This window comes from Somniosus microcephalus, chromosome 6 (assembly GCF_052327205.1).
Source record: "Somniosus microcephalus isolate GS21.2 chromosome 6, FLI_Smic_1.0, whole genome shotgun sequence".
NCBI classification, from domain to species: Eukaryota; Metazoa; Chordata; class Chondrichthyes; order Squaliformes; family Somniosidae; genus Somniosus; species Somniosus microcephalus.
Window position 1 is genome coordinate 190,538,027 of NC_140992.1, and position 16,924 is coordinate 190,554,950.

Here is a 16,924-nt window from a genome sequence, read left to right on the forward strand (position 1 = left end):
GCACACCTTTCACATCAGTCTTTTAAAGGATGGGCCCTGGAAGTCGTCATCTGTGCCCTCTATAGCAGTGCTAGAATGTAAACTTGCCCTCTGGAGAGCTGCGTCCTGTGCCATCCTTTTGCCCTGCCCTCGTCCCTGCTCACCTTTGTGCAATGAATCACCCAGTGCAGACCGCTGCAACTCACTGCCTAAAGTATGCAGAGTGCCGACTTCTGAGCTAGTGTTTCCAAGTGTCAGAATGATTGATGGTACTTCTTCAGGAGGGCTGCCTGCCCCGTCCTCTGCTGCAGATGGTCCCGGGACTTGCAATGGATCTGGAATAAGGAGTTGAGTGGTCACTCTCTAGACCACCGGGTTGTAATTCAGAGTATATGATGGAGAAAGTTCAATCTCAAGACAAAAAGAGAGGAAGATGGCCAAGTATCCTGTGGGAAATTTCCTCAAACCTTGCCATCTACCAAACTTTGAGCTCCCCCTTTGCCCATGACATTGATTGTATCCTCCTCCATTGGCGTGAGCTCCTGCATGATGGTGGCCTGCCTCCAGATCTGGAGAGCTCCTTCTTGTGCACCATCTTGTCCTGCAAGACGAGTAAGAGTGTGTTAATTATATCCTGTTGAAGGGATGTTAAGATGTCTGAGGCAGCTTAGCATAGATTGCATGGTGAGAGAAAGAGGTACCAGGTGTGGGAAAGTGGGCCCAGTAATTGTGAGGGAAATAACAGTGGAGAGTGTACCAGTGGAAGCAGAAGGAAGTACATTAAAGTATGTTGCTGTGATTAGAGGAGAGAGATGGAAAGTGTGGGTGGTAAGGCTTGCTAGTGCTGCGACTGGAGTAGAGTGTACAAGGCTGTGCAGCTTGTAAGAAAGCTGTGAATGGGAGTCTTACCATTGCAGCTCTCGTTAGGTTATTGAATTTCTTTCTGCATTACTGCCAGGCCCGTGGTGTCAGACTCCTGGCATTCACATGCTCTGCTACCTCTGCCCACTGTTGCCAGGCTGTCTGGCAGATCACTCGGCAGCCATCTGCGGGGAACAACGCCTCCTTCATCCTGGTCACCTCCTCCACCATGACGCTGTCCGAGAAACAGCGTGGGGGGCTCTGGCAGCAGACATTTCCTTGCAGCAGCAGTTCTGACATCCACTATTGACTAAAGGCTCCTGCCCTTTAAAAGGTGCAGGCTGCCTTTAAATCACAGATTTCCTGTCCTCCGAATGGGCGAGCTGCCAATTACAAATGTGAGTAGCGCTGACAGCTTGCCTCATGGAAATGAGGCATGCACCTCAAAATGGCACGTGCCTCACGTCAGCTGGTTTGGGCGGATGTAGCAAATGGCCCCACCCACTTCGCCCCCATTTTGGACTCTAATGATCATGGAGGCAAATGGTCTATGTAGTCTGCTGTGAATAGATGGTTTATTTCGATGTAAACCACCACTTCTCATTGTTCATATTGTTTATACCACATTCCATGCTTTCTGTTTGCCTTTTTGAGTTATTTTCTTGCTCTCTCTCTCACACTCACCCTCTCCGGGCTCTCTCTCTCTCTCTCTCACACACACTCACCCTCTCCAGGCTCTCTCTCTCTCTCTCTCACACACTCACCCACTCGTTGAAATAAAATTGAATATTCCAGCTCCCCTGATAGCCCAGCAGAGTTATCCAATGTGTAGCCAAGCCATATAGACCAGAAAGGTCCTTAGTCTGTGCTGGGTTACCTAATCTCAGATAAGGTGATAGCAAGGGTGTTACAATTGCTTTGAGTGCCACTGGGTTAGGGAGGGAAAAATCAACTGCGTTGTAGTGGCGCTTCTTAGTTTCCAAACAGGCAGCCACTGAGCTGTGGGGCTGTTAACAACGAGTAGACGCGTGTCGAAATAAAACGTTCCCAAACGTAGCTTTGTCTTTTAAACTGTTTACTATAACACTTCACAAACGGAATTACAAAGCAAACACGTATAAACGAACACGTTCAAAAACTGTATTGCTCCAAACCTCACAACTTCTGCCTCCTTCAGCCACGTGGAGTTTAAACTGTAAAATGGCTGCATACCATGTGTGGCTTAGGGACTGTACCATTGTGGCAAGAATGAAGGGGGTGTCTCGGACTATACTACTGGAGCAAGAAAATAGGGGGTTTCTTAATACAATAAGTCAATCAGGTAAATTAACTGTATTATGCTATTTAACCAATATTTTAAAGTATTTTCTTAAGCTTTTATGGCTCTTACATGCATGTTCTAATCCTGATTGCCATTCAGTGATCATTGTTGGAAGTGCATATTGAGTGAGGAGAGGATTGGGGTCTGCTGTGATGGCCCCACTTCAAATAGCTTGCCAAGACTCACTTTCGAGGTTCACACATAAAGAATGGTCATTCCAGCAAGACAGCGGAGGACTCCCTGTATTTATGGAACTGTAGTCCAAGAAGGAGTCCATACTTTCCGGAGAGGGACAAAGTTGGCAGATTAGCTCTTAAAAATTGAGATCTCGGTTAATTTTCCCTTATTCCCATTAAGTATTTCTGAATTCAGTTTATATGGCTTTAACAAGAGGCAGTATGTACAAAAAAAGTTTAAATTCCCTGGCTCAAGGCTTAATATAAAATGCACAGGTGGCTTCACAGCAACTGAAAGCCACCTGAAGTGCCTCAAATGCCTCTCTTCAAAGCATAACCCTGTGATGTTTGCCAGTGGTTTTTGATAAAGAAATGTTGAGACTGTTTAAGTATCCTCCACATATCAAGATCCATGCACCCATCCTCTATTAGCCTTTGTACCATATGATTGTTATACAGAGAACCCTTTTAGTATAATACTTGGTAATCCTTCCTTTCTGTCATGTTGTTTGAACTCTAATGGAAATACTGTACTGACATGTGGGAGTGAGCAATAGAAATCAAAATGTCAAATCTTAGTAACAGAAGACAGAAATATAACTGTTAATTTGAAACTGTTCATTATACTGTACAAATTGCATACAATGAAAAAGTTTGATATTTGCCATCTTGATTTGTGCTGCAGCTTTGAAAACTCTCCCTGCCAACTGAGTATACTTATGTTAGTAGCGCAAGTATTTAATCGTTCTTGTCTTTCCTTTTTCCCCTTTGGGTTATTCCTGCATGCAGTTGGATCAGTAATGGTCATAGTAGTGCATACCATCATATTCATGAAGCTGTACTCATACCACGAGGTGAATAGGTGGCTTCGTGAAGAATGGGCACCTTTAGGTCTAAAATCAGCCATGAAGCAACCAGGTAATCCTGTTAAATATTCCCAAGTACTGTTATACAATTGTTTTCTTTCATCCTTTTTGTTATGGTATGATACTAATTAATCTAACTTTAATGCTTTTACAGGTATTACATCATGTGTGGTTGGATATGATGAAAATAAGAGTGATAGCAATGTACAGCAAACGATTAGCTATCCAGACAACCTGACAGTAAGAGGTATAGATTTTATCCTTTGTTCTATTTTGCAGGTGATAATGTAATGTAACTGTATTTATTTGGTTACTGTGGCAAAGGGGAGTGGTGGCTTAGTTAATTTTACAAACCACAGTTTCAATTTATATTGATCTAGATTTTCTTTTTAGCAATAACTGAGTTTTAGCTAAATAAAGAGTAAAGCTGTTTCCCACTGGTATAAGCAATGACATGGCCTGGGATAAGGTGATGAAATTACCCTTAAGGCCTAAAATATACTGCTTTTTTTTTAAACACTCCTCTAAGATATGTATGGCATTCTGTGCATAGTGGGAGTAGGTCCTGTCATATATTCAAATAGTCTGTTTTTTGGGGAGGGGACATTCTTTTTTGCAACATTATGTGATTATATCTATATTCTCATGAAAATTATAAATCAGTGACCATGATTAAAAATTATGTTTGTTTAGCTATGTAGTGAATTTTATCCCTTACCTTTGTTAAAGTCCAGAATCCAGAGAAAGGTTGCAGGGAAACTGCTTTAGGTTGCACATAGAAGCACTGATGGGTGCGATGTAGTTTAAGTAGTGTTGGGAGGGTGGCCTAAGATATTGGTGTACTGAAAGGGTGGTGTTAGGGATGGGAGGAGCAAGGGAATATTGGTGTATGGGAGTATAAGGGTAGGGATCTTTAAGTATTGGAGTAATGGGAGGGGATTCTGGAGCATTAGAATAGGGTGTTGTTAATGTACAAATGGTGATTTTAAGATGTGGGAGCACTGAGATAGTGGTGATGAGAAGTTGGTGCTTTGGGGATAGGGTTGTTGGTGTGGGAGTAGTGAGAGGTAGATCCTGGAGAGCAGGAACAGTGAAAGGGGGCTTATGTAGTGCTGTTGAGAAAAGCACTATAATTACACTCATAGCCGTGACTGGTAAATTGGGTACAAGTTCTTTAAACCACTTACTGCTCTTTTAGCCTCTCAGTAAAAGCATAATAAGCATTGTAAAGAATTTAGAGTCGGTCCCCAGATCATGGTCTGGAGGGGGAAGGCGATGGGCGGATCAGCGTGAGATCAGGGGAATGGATGAATGAGAATAAAGAATGCAAGCTTTCAATTTTGCTCTTTCTGCCAGGTTTAATGAAGAAAATGTAATTGTTGTTTAAGGAGCTGTATATAGTTATTTTACCCTGTAGTTTTAAATGAGAGGTATGTTATGTCCCTGTGAAACTCAGGGAAACAGAAGTCCACTGGTGTGAATTCAGACTTGCAGGTGTTGAGACACTACAGATGGTGCATTCACTTACTGCCCAAGCAGGAATGCTGCAAACACAGCAACTAAAAACTGGCAGCAGTAATTTATGCAGGGGTTCCTCTGATCTCCCGATGTAACTTTGGTGGAGGATCGGTAGAAACCCTGGAGAAAAGGCATAAACTGTAAACTATATAGTTACAGCAGGAGATTCAAGAACCCCCGTGGAAATTGTGTCGCTGGGATCGGACTGCAGGGGGATTTATGACCGCCACTTTGCAAGAGTGCCGATGACATGGGATTTCCAGTGGTTAACATATTTTAAATATTTTAATTTATTCAGGTGAGCTCCCAGCCCATATGGAGTCTGGCGCTGGTGCTCGCCACAGAATAAGCTTAAAGGTATGGGGGGAGGGGGAATTTTATTAGCTTTTAAAAGGTTGTAAATATATTGAATACATATTTCAGCCTTTCCAAAAGCTGCTTGGGATAAGAAAGTGGCTGGCAAACCCAGTGGCTGACACAATAGTATGAAGGCAGAAAACAGAATCTGTGGGCTAGTGATGGAATAGTGCATGGCTGGAGGTGCTGCTACATGACAAGGATTGCCCTGTTTGTAGTCTATAGCACCCTTCCCAGAGAACAGTAGGGCAGAATGCCTAGCAGTAAGTGGCATCCAGGCTCACTGCTATAAACTGTAAGAATTGGGGACAGGAAGAAATATGGCACACTAGTATGCTGCCAAGTTAAGCCTAAAGAACAATCCCATTTGCCAGGTACCTGGTATACATATGCAATGCCACAGACAGGCAGGCAGCTTGTAGCACATGTACTGCTGGCTCCTGCCAAGCCCTGGCACAGCCTTACAGCTCTTTCAGTGCTGACTATACACATAAGGCACACATTACAGCTGTAAATTACAGTTGAAAACCTTTGCACACTCAAATCTTCAAAGGACTTCAAGCATAAAAACATTATTTCACAATCTAACTGCATGATGTCTGATCATTTAATGATGGACAGGTTGTGCTGCAGCTTTGGCACATGTCTGTTAATGTGCTCCTTCAACTTATGTTCTAATATATTTCTGCTTGCTCAACAAGGCAGCACCTAATATTAGGAAAAAACACTAACTGGAGGAGAGCTCAAAAATTACCAGTCTTTGACTACTTTCGAGGAGGCCACCTTGAATATCTTTGTCCATAAGAACATTGAAGGAGCAAGAGAAGGTGAAGCTGCAGGTGTCCTCAAAGCTATGGCCAGTATCATCCAGTTTTTACAACTTGCCTCCTGCCCTCCCTTCTCACTCACCCCCGCACCGGCATACACACAACCACACAGACACCATACATAATTTTGTAATGCAAACTCTGTTGTAATATTAGTCACTTTTCTGTCATTGTAGGCCTGAAACAGAAAACTGCCATCACTTCCAGTGGGCCAAGACAAGACAACACTTCACAGCACCCTTTGTCCCTTTCACCAACATTTGCAAGCACCAGCACAACTAAACTCATCCAGAAGAATGCAGCTTGTAAGCTTGAAGGCTGGGTTAATTTTCAAATTGGGCAAGATAGTGTTAGAAACAGCAGGGAAGTTGAGGCACTGAGGTCTCCAGCTGCCTCCTTGCCCTGACCTTAATTTCCCACATCTGGCTACCCCTTCCCCATAGGCTGCATGCACAAACTGGTGGGAAGGCAGGGCATGGTATCCCAAGCCATTTCCCTCCTCTCTACCCGTCTTACCATTGCTCCTTGGGACTGCCAAGGGAAGCCTGACGGTAGTTCCTGGGGTACCAACAAGAAAGCCCTGAAGTCCCTAGATGGAGGGGAGGGTCTAATAGTGATTACCTCTCCATCCATTTTGCCCCAGTGTTTCAGCTGTTGCAGGCCTTACTCTAAGCATAGTAAGAAATTGAATGTAGTATTCAGGGCTCTTCTGTCCCTTTAAGTCGTCTTCTGCCTCTTCTGGTAATACTGTGGCAGAATTTTCTGCCCATGCAGTGGCAGGCTCCCACTTGATGGTGGGGATTCCACCAAGATTCCGCCCTGCATACACAATGACACCGACTCAGGAAAATGTGTTGGGGCCATGGTGGGGTAGGGGCGGCAAGCAGAAGTCTTGTCTCGACCTTTCTGGATCTGGAAGAGTAGAATCCAAGCCTAAATGAGGAGGAGCAAATGAGGGGGCCAGTCCAGCCACCATGGGAATTTTTATAGCGGCTTTGAGGAGGGAGCACTGAGTAAATCAGCGATTAAAAATGAGGAGTAAGTGGAGGAGGCACACGAGGAATAGCGGGTTTGGCTGGAACATGGGCAATCTAGCGAGGCAGCAGCTCGTAAAGATCTTTTACTCACCCATAAAGGAGTGGGGCATTTTTGCTGTGATAAAATTGTTTTGTTACTGCAACATCTAGTTACATGCTGCTTGCAGAGTGATGGTCTGCTTTGGGAAATTTTTTGCATGCAGGAATGCTGAGGATGTGTTGGGGAGAATTCACAGGCTTCACTGGGAAATTCCTTCCTTGAAAGACCTGAACGGAACTCATGCCAGATGATGTTTGACATGAGTCTCTTTGAGGCCTTCTGACAGCCCACGCCTTTACTAGAATGGGATTACCTTTTCTAGTAGCAGAGTGGATCCACTGGGAGCACTGGGTGAAGCACTGATCACAAGTGAGGAGCAAATGGAGGAGGCAGTTGAGGAACAGGAAGCAGCTGCCCAGCGTTCTAGCCTGAGGTCTATGGCCAAGGGTTTGTTACCCTCCTGGACCTGCCTTAAGGGAATTGATTTAACGATCAACAGGCTTTCATGGCACCTTTTGAAACAGCACTGAACAACCTGCAAAGGTTATTGGAGAATGTCTGGCAGTGCAGTGCACCTCCAGTCTTCAACCAGCAATGCATGGTGGATTTTCAAAACACCAGCACACCATTGAGCACATGGAAACATCCTGGCTATATCCAGAAGAGCACCTGAGATCAGGGGGACTAAGCCTAGACATAGTTTCTCTCACACATGTTATGACTGGGGCTATTGAGAACATGGGGTCAAAATTACAGGAGTCTGTTGGTGCTAGATTTGACAGCTTGGGGGATCACCTGAAGAATGCCATGACAGCGGCATTCACACTCTGCAGTGGTATCTTGCGGACTGATATCTCGCAGATTGCTGATCATACTTAAGTTGCACCTAGTACCCAGGACATGGCAGGAAAAGGGAGATGGTGAAGCAGCAGCTTCTTAGGGTGACTGCACATTCATTTAACACAGCTCACCCCCTCAAAGGATTGAAAAAGTGCCAGTTGACGGGAGTCAATGGCAGCCACTACCTTCTTGGATGTGATTGCTAGCTGTAGCAGAGTCATTCCTCATGGTACAAGACCATTTCCATTCCTTGAGGCTTGCACCAAGACACAGAAGCCTACCTGCTGAAGGAACATTTAGATGTACTTGTAGTGCTGGGTACTAGCTGCACCTCCTCATATAAATGTCTCCGAATAAATATTGTGCACATTTTTTATTCTTAGTCTGGAGAGTTTATGTTGAGAAGAGCTATGTTACAGTAGCAATAGATGATAGGGTGGTGTAAGGTGGCAGTTAAACTACATTAGATGGAAACAAAGTGTATAGGTACACTTTGTGGTGTTTCACTCATTTGGAATTCTTGAGCAAGGTTGGGATCTGGGAATTACTAAAAGCTGTTATCAATGAATGCCAATCGCCCTGGCTACAGCCCTCCTTCCTCCATTTCTTACCATTCCTCATCTTCCTCCTCTGCTACTGCTGCACCAGAGGCTTCCTCTTTGTCCTGCTGCCTACTCTTCTTTGTATTGCAGAGTTGTGCAGCACGCAGCAGACCATGATTATTTTAGACAGCTTTGCTAGACTGAGGTGCATCCTGAAATCTTTGTTTTAACATTCCAGTGATATTCTACTACAGAAATTCTGTTTGAAGCATGTGCCTCCATTGTATTTACGTACTGTTGCTGTTCAGGGATTTCGCGGTGGAATCTTCAGCCAGAGCTGCAGTGGATAGCCCTGGTCGCCCTGCAGCCATCTATCCAGTCTCTCTGGTCTTTCAGATAATGCAAACACCATGAAATGCTGCATAATAAACATCTTAGGATTTCTGGGCCTGGTCAAAGCTTTGTGTCCTATCCAATTGATGCCTCTTTTCTACAATGATAATGATGAAAGTGTTGCCGTTTGCAAAAATTGTTACTTTCTTGATATAGACAGCAGACTAGCTAATCTGTCCACTGTCGCTGCTGTGGCTCAGTATGGCATAAAGCTTAATGCTGTGGTAATCTTCAAAGCTATGGGAAGAGCTATCCCTGTTGTAGAAGCTGTCAGCAGATAAGCCTGGAGTATAGATTGCAGAGCTTAGCGACAGCCTCCTTGTGACATGGCGATGACGAAGACAGGTCTTTGACATACCCAGCTCACAGAATATGGTCTGTAAATGCGGTTCCTGTAAATATAATGGGGTAAATTTTCAGTTTACCACCTGGATGTAAAACTGGCGTTGTAGATTGGCTGGCCGTTATGGAAACTGCCAGATTTTCATTTCTATAATGGGTGGCTAATCGGCAATGACAGTTTAACGCCCCGGGGTGGCAAGTTGAAATGCCTGCATTTGGTATCCACTCATGAACTCATCTTCTTCATTTAAATTGTAGTGCGCAAAAGCGATCAAAGGAATTCCCATCCTCAGCATTTTGTTCCTGCAAGTTCAGCTGCAGCACCAAGCATTGGAAAAGTATTGCAAGACAAAAATTGTACAGTGCATAAAATTATACTCTCCACAGCAACCAAAACTAACACTTAGTACAAAATGCACTAAATATCAATGCTTCTACAAAACAAAATCACAATCTTGTAGCAACATTTCCAACTTATTACCAACTTTAAGAATCCAACTTCTGCAGGCCAATGAATCAGGTATTCATCCATTTTATATTAGTACCGTCAGCATCATGGGTGGAGCTTGCTCGAAGGATGTGAAATTCACTGTTGCACCTGATTTGTATCATTTTACTACTGAATTGAGTCAGATTCCAAGACGGCAATTTTCGCCGAATACTTTAGGGTCTAAAGAAGTGGCCAAGATGGGGTCTTGGTAAAGGAGTTGAAGCCAGCGCTAGGAACGGCCGCCCAGAGGCTTGTTAAACAGCTGATTGCTACTTAAAGTGCCTGCTAGTGCTCATTAAAGAGACTACATGGTATTTTAATGGCTAGCGCTACAACTAATGCCCTCCTAACAACAACCAGCTGTTTGGGAGTAAGCACGACATTGATGTCGATTTCAAGTGCTATTAAAGGGATACCACTTAAAGGGATACTCACCATTTCGTGATCATTGCTGTTGGAGCAGTGAAGAGGACCTCCGAAGCACAGTGGGAGACTTTCTGGGACATTTTGTCAAGACTTCAACACTTCAGCAACATTTATTCCACAAATTCTCTGAGGACTTCACCTTAAAAGAGCAAGTGCTGAGCTACTCCACCTTATTGGACACCTTCTAGGAGTCACCAGGAGAAAGGGCCATGGGCAACTTATTAGGGGTTCCTCTTGGTCTGGATGAGGAATGTGAGGAGGACATGAGGCCAGGCAGAGCAGGACCAGCTGCTGCAGGAGAGAGGACAGGAGGGCGTGATAGCGTCCTTCCCCCCTGTGGGTACAGGACATCCTTCCTCCTCTGGACCTCCTCCCCCAGGACCACCCATGTGGCATCCGAGAACCCGTGCGCCCTCTCCCTCGGTCCCTGAGCCATCCTGCAATGTACTGCTGTGTGCCAGCCAGAGCATTCCATATCTTCAGTGGAAGTGGGTGCGAGGAGCGCACACATACTGCTTCACGAAAATTGCGTCTAATCAGCACTTGAGTGCTAAACCTGCAGGTTTCTGGTTTAGCAACTCCAGGCAAGTTCAAATTATGGTAATCAGCAATTAGGAACAAAATTGTGTGCTAAATCCAGATTTTCAAACAGGCTAGTCATATTAGCACTGCACCCATTTAGTGCCTGCTTTGACCCTTTGGCCAAAATACGCCCCCCGTCCACCCAATTTTTTCTCATTCTTTGAATAGTGCTATGGGATAGAAACATAGAAGATAGGAGCAGGAGTAGGCCATTCGGCCCCTCGAGCCTGTTCCACCATTTAATGAGATCATGGCAGATCTTCCAAATTCAGTACCCTGTCCCTGCTTTCTCCCCATATCCCTTGATCCCTTTAGCCTTAAGAAATATATCTAACTCCTTCTTGAATATATTTAATGAATTGGCCTCAACTGCCTTCGGTGGTAGAGAATTCCACAGGTTCACCACTCTCTGGGTGAAGAAATTCCTCCTCATCTCAGTCTTAAATGACTTTCCCCTTATCCTTAGACTGTGACCCCTGGTTCTGGACTCCCCCGCCATTGGGAACATCCATCCTGCATCTAGTCTGTCTAGTCCTGTTAGAATTTTATAAGTTTCAATGAGATCCCCTCTCATTCTTCTAAACTCTAGCGAATATAAGCCTATTCAACCCAATCTCTCCTCATACGTCATTCCTGCCATCCCAGCTATCAGTCTGGTGAATCTTCGCTGCACTCCCTCCATGGCAAGAACATCCTTCCTCAGATAAGGCGACCAAAACTGCACACAATACTCAAAGTGTGGTCTCACCAAGGCCCTGTACAACTGCAGCAAGACATCCTTGCTCTTGTACTCGAATCCTCTCGCTATGAAGGCCAACATACCATTTGCCTTCTTAACTGCCTGCTTTTCCTGCATGCTTACCTTCAGCGACTGGTGCACAAGGACACCCAGGTCTCGTTGCACTTCCCCCTTTCCCAATCTATTGCTGTTCAGATAATAATCTGCCACCAAAGTGGATAACCTCGCATTTATCCACATACTGCATCTGCCATGCTTCTGCCCAATCACCCAACCTGTCCAAATCATACTGGAGTTTCTCGGCATCCTCCTCACAGCACACACGCCCACCCAGCTTTGTGTCATCTGCAAACTTGGAGATATTACATCTAGTTCCCTCGTCTAGATCATTAATATATAGTGAATAACTGAGGTCCTAGCATCGATCCCTGCGCTACCCCACTAGTCACTGCCTGTCACTCGGAAAAAGACCTGTTTATTCCAACTCTTTGCTTCCTGTCTGCCAACCAGTTCTCTATCCAAGTCAGTACCTTACCCCCAATCCCATGTGCTTTAACTTTGCACGCTAATCTCTTATGCGGGACCATTTAGGACCGAGATGAGGAGGAATTTCTTCACCCAGAGAGTGGTGAACTTGTGGAATTCTCTACCACAGAAAGCAGTTGAGGCCAATTCATTAAATATATTCAAGAAGGAGTTAGATATATTTCTTAAGGCTAAAGGGATCAAGGGATATGGGGAGAAAGCAGGGACAGGGTACTGAATTTGGATGATCAGCCATGATCTCATGAAATGGCAGAACAGGCTCGAGGGGCCGAATGGCCTACTCCTGCTCCTATCTTCTATGTTTAATTGGTCTGCCATTTCTTTGTTCCCCATTATAAATTCCCATGATTCTGACTGCAACAGACCTACGCTTGACTCCACCAATCTTTTTCTCTTCACATATCTATAGAAGCTTTTACAGTCAGTTTTTACGTGACCTGCAAGCTTACTCTCATATTCTATTTTCCCCCTCTTAATTAATCCCTTCGTCCTCCTTTGCTGAATCCTAAACTGCTCCCAATCCTCAGGTTGTCTGCTTTTTCTGGCCAATTTATATGTCCTCTCCTTGGATCTTATGCTATCCCTAATTTCCCTTGTTAGCCACGATTGAGTCACCTTTTTTGTTTTATTTTTATGTCAAACAGGGATGAACAAATTCTGTAGTTCGTCCATGTGATCTTTAAATGTTTGCCATTGCCTATCCATCGTCAATCCTTTAAGTAATGTTCCCCAATCCATCCTAGCCAACTCGCGCCTCATACCATCGTAGTTTCCTTTATTTAAATTCAGGACCCTAGTCTCTGAGTCAACTACTTCACTCTCCATCTTAATGAAGAATTCTATCATATTATGATCGCTCCTCCCCAAGGGGCCTCGCACAACAAGATTGCTAATTAATCCTTTCTCATTACATAATACCCAGTCTAAGATGGCCTGATCTCTAGTTGGTTCCTCAACATATTGGTCCTTGGATATTTTTACACCTGCTTGAATGGGCAGACATGCCTTGATTTAATGTCTCATGTAAAAGACAGCTCTGAAGTGGCAGCCTAGATGCTGTACTCTAGTCCTGGAGTAGGGCACCACACTGGAAACAGAGTCTGCAGTCATTAATTGCAGAATATGCATGTTTTTTTAAGAACAATGTTTCCATAGAATAGAAGCTGATTGAAAGTACTGTTGCCAACATCTAAATTAATCAGCTTGCTAATATCAATTTATAAAGGCATTAGTTTGCATGAAGTCATGTATCCATATTCTTCAGCTCACTTGAACTGCATAATTATGTTGTGCCTCTCACCAGTCCTGTGTTCCCAGTGCATATTCACTTCAAAGTATTGGAACATGCCCTTTTCATATCTGTGGGTGGGTTGTCTATATACAGTAGTACTACACCTCTCTCTGAGACTGACCATCGTCGAGAAGTGTAGAAGCAAAAGAGAATTCTGAATCCTTGGGTGAGGGGACACTAACTGCAGCCTCCAACGAAATGCCACTTGGGGACCAGAGTCCACACGATACTGCTGAGCAGTGGGAATACTCTTCACCAGTTGTCCGCATCTTTACAGTAGCTTCGCTGTAATCCATTAGACAAGCTGGGAATGTGTGCAGCGGCAGAGCAGGGGATATTTCTGCTATATTAGACAGCGCCGCACCCCCCCCCCAACATTCCCATAGCTTGCTGAGTATGGTATGTTCCATTCTTTTATCGGGCCATTGAAAGGTGGGGGTGTGAAATTCCTCTGCCGTTCTGGCCGTCTCCTGGCATAACTTTGGAAGGAGTTCACCGGAGGGGCTGCAAACTCTGCCAGGATTTGGATACGTTGGGTCCTGGCCTTAAGTTGGAGTATGTGGATTGGACTTGTTGCCACAGAGCCTATAAGGCCATCAAAGTAACGGGGCTAGAGATGGAAACTGCATAGATTGGGAGTTCCTGTGGCCCTGTAGGAACCAGGAATAGTGTCTGCAGAAGTTCACTTCATCTCACCAGGCATACCTCTCCAACATAACAGCAGAAATAAGGCCCACCTGGGGGTCCTGGGTAGGATTGAGCCCTGGACCCCGATGATAGAATCATAGAATGGTTACAGCACAGAAGGAGGCCATTCAGCCCGCCGAGCCTGTGCACTTCAGCTAGTCGCACTCCCCCGCCCTTTCCTCGTAGCCCTACAAATGTTTTTCCTTCAGGGACTTATCCAATTCCATTTTGAAAGCTACATTTGAATCTGCCTCCACCACCCAGTGAATTCCAGATCCTAACCACTCGCTGCGTAAAAAAGTTTTTCCTCATGTCGCCTTTGGTTCTTCTGCCAATCACGTTAAATCTGTGTCCTCTGGTTCTCGATCCTTCTGCCAATGGGAATGGTTTCTCTCAATCTACTCTGTCTAGACCCCTCATGATTTTGAACACCTTTATCAAATCTCCTCTCAACCTTCTCTGCTCTAAGGAGAACAATCCCAGCTTCTGCAGTCAATCCACGTAACTGAAGTCTCTCATCCCTGGAACCATTCTTGTAAATCTTTTCTGCATCATCTCTAAGACCTTCACGTCCTTCCTAAAGTGCGGCGCCCAGAATTGGACACAATACTCCAGTTGAGGCTGAACCAGTGTTTTATAACTTCCTTGCTTTTGTACTCTATGCCTCTATTTATGAAGCCCAGGATCTTGTATGCTTTTTTAACTGCTCTTTCAATCTGCCCTGCCACCTTCAACGATTTGTGCACGTATACACCCTGGCCTCTCTGTTCATGCAGCCCCTTTAGAATTGTACCCTTTAGTTTATATTACCTCTCCTCGTACTTCCTATCAAAATGTATCACTTTGCACTTTTCTGCGTTAAATTTCATCTGCTACGTGTCTGCCCATTCCACCAAACTATTACAGGCCTGATCCTCTTGGGCCCTCTTCCTGACTCTGATTTTTGACAGGATCAGCGGTGTATCTTAACTTCTGGGATTTGAGGAAATTCCAGGTCAGCTGTCATTATTACACTGTTATTGTCACCTTGCTTAATATTATACAAATTAGTTAGGCACAGTTTGAAAGTCAGAAAAGCAGACTGTATATCCAATCAATGTGCTCACAATACTGATGTGAAACTAGCAACCCTCCTGTAAACTATTCTGGAGTGTTACATTCAAAGCGTTCTGGAATGCTCTGAAGATCTTCTGATGGGTGGAAAGGCCTGCTGCCAGCATCTGGTTCTGCGGCTGAAATGGACCTGATCCAGAGTGCTACACTGTAGAGGATCGTTTGAGTGCAAGATCCTCCCAAAGCTTGCTATCCACTACTATTTTCAGAATAATGGACATATTTTTAGTACATAGATTGTGCTGCAAGATCATACACTTATAATACTGTTTTAATGTTCACACATATTGTTCTATTAGTGAACAGAATTACTGCAGCATTGCATGTAAAGAGTTGAATATTTTGTTACAATATTTTCCTTCTATTTGCATTTACTACTTAAGGTTGTTGTCATTTTAACTACACTGATATGTTCATTGGTTTGAAGGTATAGGTGGACATTTACTGTTATTTTTCTTCTTTAAATAAAGGATAATGGGGCCTAGAAAGTCGCAGTCTTACCGCTATCCGTTGAAGGCTCGATTCGGGAAAAAAATTGCGGCTGCCGCACTTCTGTCCGCTGGCAGCGGGTCCTGTGGCAGCCGCCATTTTTGCTCACTTGACACCCGATCTGCCATTTTGGAGTGCGCCACTCAACTTACCGCCCTGTGTTAATTAAGACCAGCTGAGCAAGCGTTGACAAGCAGGAAGGAGGCTCCAGCAGTGTTATTTAAAGGGATCATCAGCAACAACTTGCAACTGACATGTTTCCTCAGTTTGACTGGCTCTGTGGACTTTCTGCAACTCTAGCAGCTTTATAAACTTCTTTCAAGGTCCTAAGGTGACAGGGAGTGTTTGGGCAAGTGGAGAACACCTTCATTCTTATTTAAAAGCATCTGCTCACACCACTTGCTCACAGTCATGAGGGCTCTACTTGCAGTCCCCCTCGCATTGAGTATCTTTGGGAGAGGGAGCGAAGGCAGGAAGGAAGAGATGATGCACGCAGAGGGAGGTGGTGGAGGGCCAGGAAGGCTCTCAACAGGAGGCCTTACCCACCTAGGGTCTTCCGAGAGCACGTCTCTTATATCCACTTAAGCAAGGAGCAGTGTATTAGGAGGCTCCACTTCACCAAGGAGGTGGTCACAGAACTCTGCCACCTCCTGCAACCAGACATGCAGCCTCAGAGCAGGGCGACCACAGCTCTCCCAGTGGCCCTCAAGGTCACTGTGGCCCTCAATTTCTTTGCCAGCGGAGCCTTCCAGTCTGCAGCAGGCGACATAGCTAACATCTCCCAGTTCGCAGTCCATCGCTTCATCTGGGAGGTCACATTGAAGAGCAAAATCAAGTCGTGTCAGTGAGCTCTGTGTTTTTGCCAGTTTGGATGTTTCGCTATCAAGTTCTCGCAGTACTTGCATCGCATTATTGTGTGTACATGTGCTCTGTCTCTACCTTAATTGCAAGACAGATTCTTATGTCCTAAAGTAATTTCTATAATTAGCACTCAGCAAGAAAAAAAGTAGAAGGCTTTTGTTTTTATTAAGCATAGAGCATAGAGAAGCAGGAGGATCGCGCATGTGGCATTGCCAGGATAGTGGGCTTCCCCATGTGCAGGGTGCCATCGACTGCACCTATGTAGCTTTACAGGTGCCGCATAACAATCCTGAGATCTTCCGTAACCACATCACTTAATGTGCAGTTGTTGTGCGACCATGCACAACACATCCTGATGGTCAATGCCCGCTATCCTGGCAGCGATGATGCCTTCATCGTGCATCAGTATGTGTGCCGGCAGTCTTCCAACCACCATGTCAAACCCGAGGGTGGCTGCTCAGAGATAAGGGCTATCCACTCTGCACCTGGCTGATGACTCCCCTCCACAACCCCAACACTCGTGCCCAGCAATCATATAATGAGAGCCATGCTGCCACCAGGAACATCATCGAGCAGACCATTGGGCTGCTGAAGCAGCGGT

General features: G+C 44.9%; 1 protein-coding gene across 3 annotated transcripts in view; it reads left to right on the top strand.

Moving 5' to 3' along the window:
- The window catches only part of LOC147116275 (diacylglycerol O-acyltransferase 1-like), a 143,595-nt gene that overhangs the window by 61,636 nt on the left and 65,035 nt on the right, over window positions 1-16,924 (top strand). For all 3 annotated transcript variants that reach the window (XM_085991058.1, XM_085991059.1, XM_085991060.1), the window contains exons 7-8: window positions 3,127-3,255; window positions 3,358-3,450. In XM_085991058.1, coding sequence (XP_085847184.1) covers window positions 3,127-3,255; window positions 3,358-3,450 — 222 coding nt within the window. The remainder of the gene's footprint in view (window positions 1-3,126; window positions 3,256-3,357; window positions 3,451-16,924) is intronic.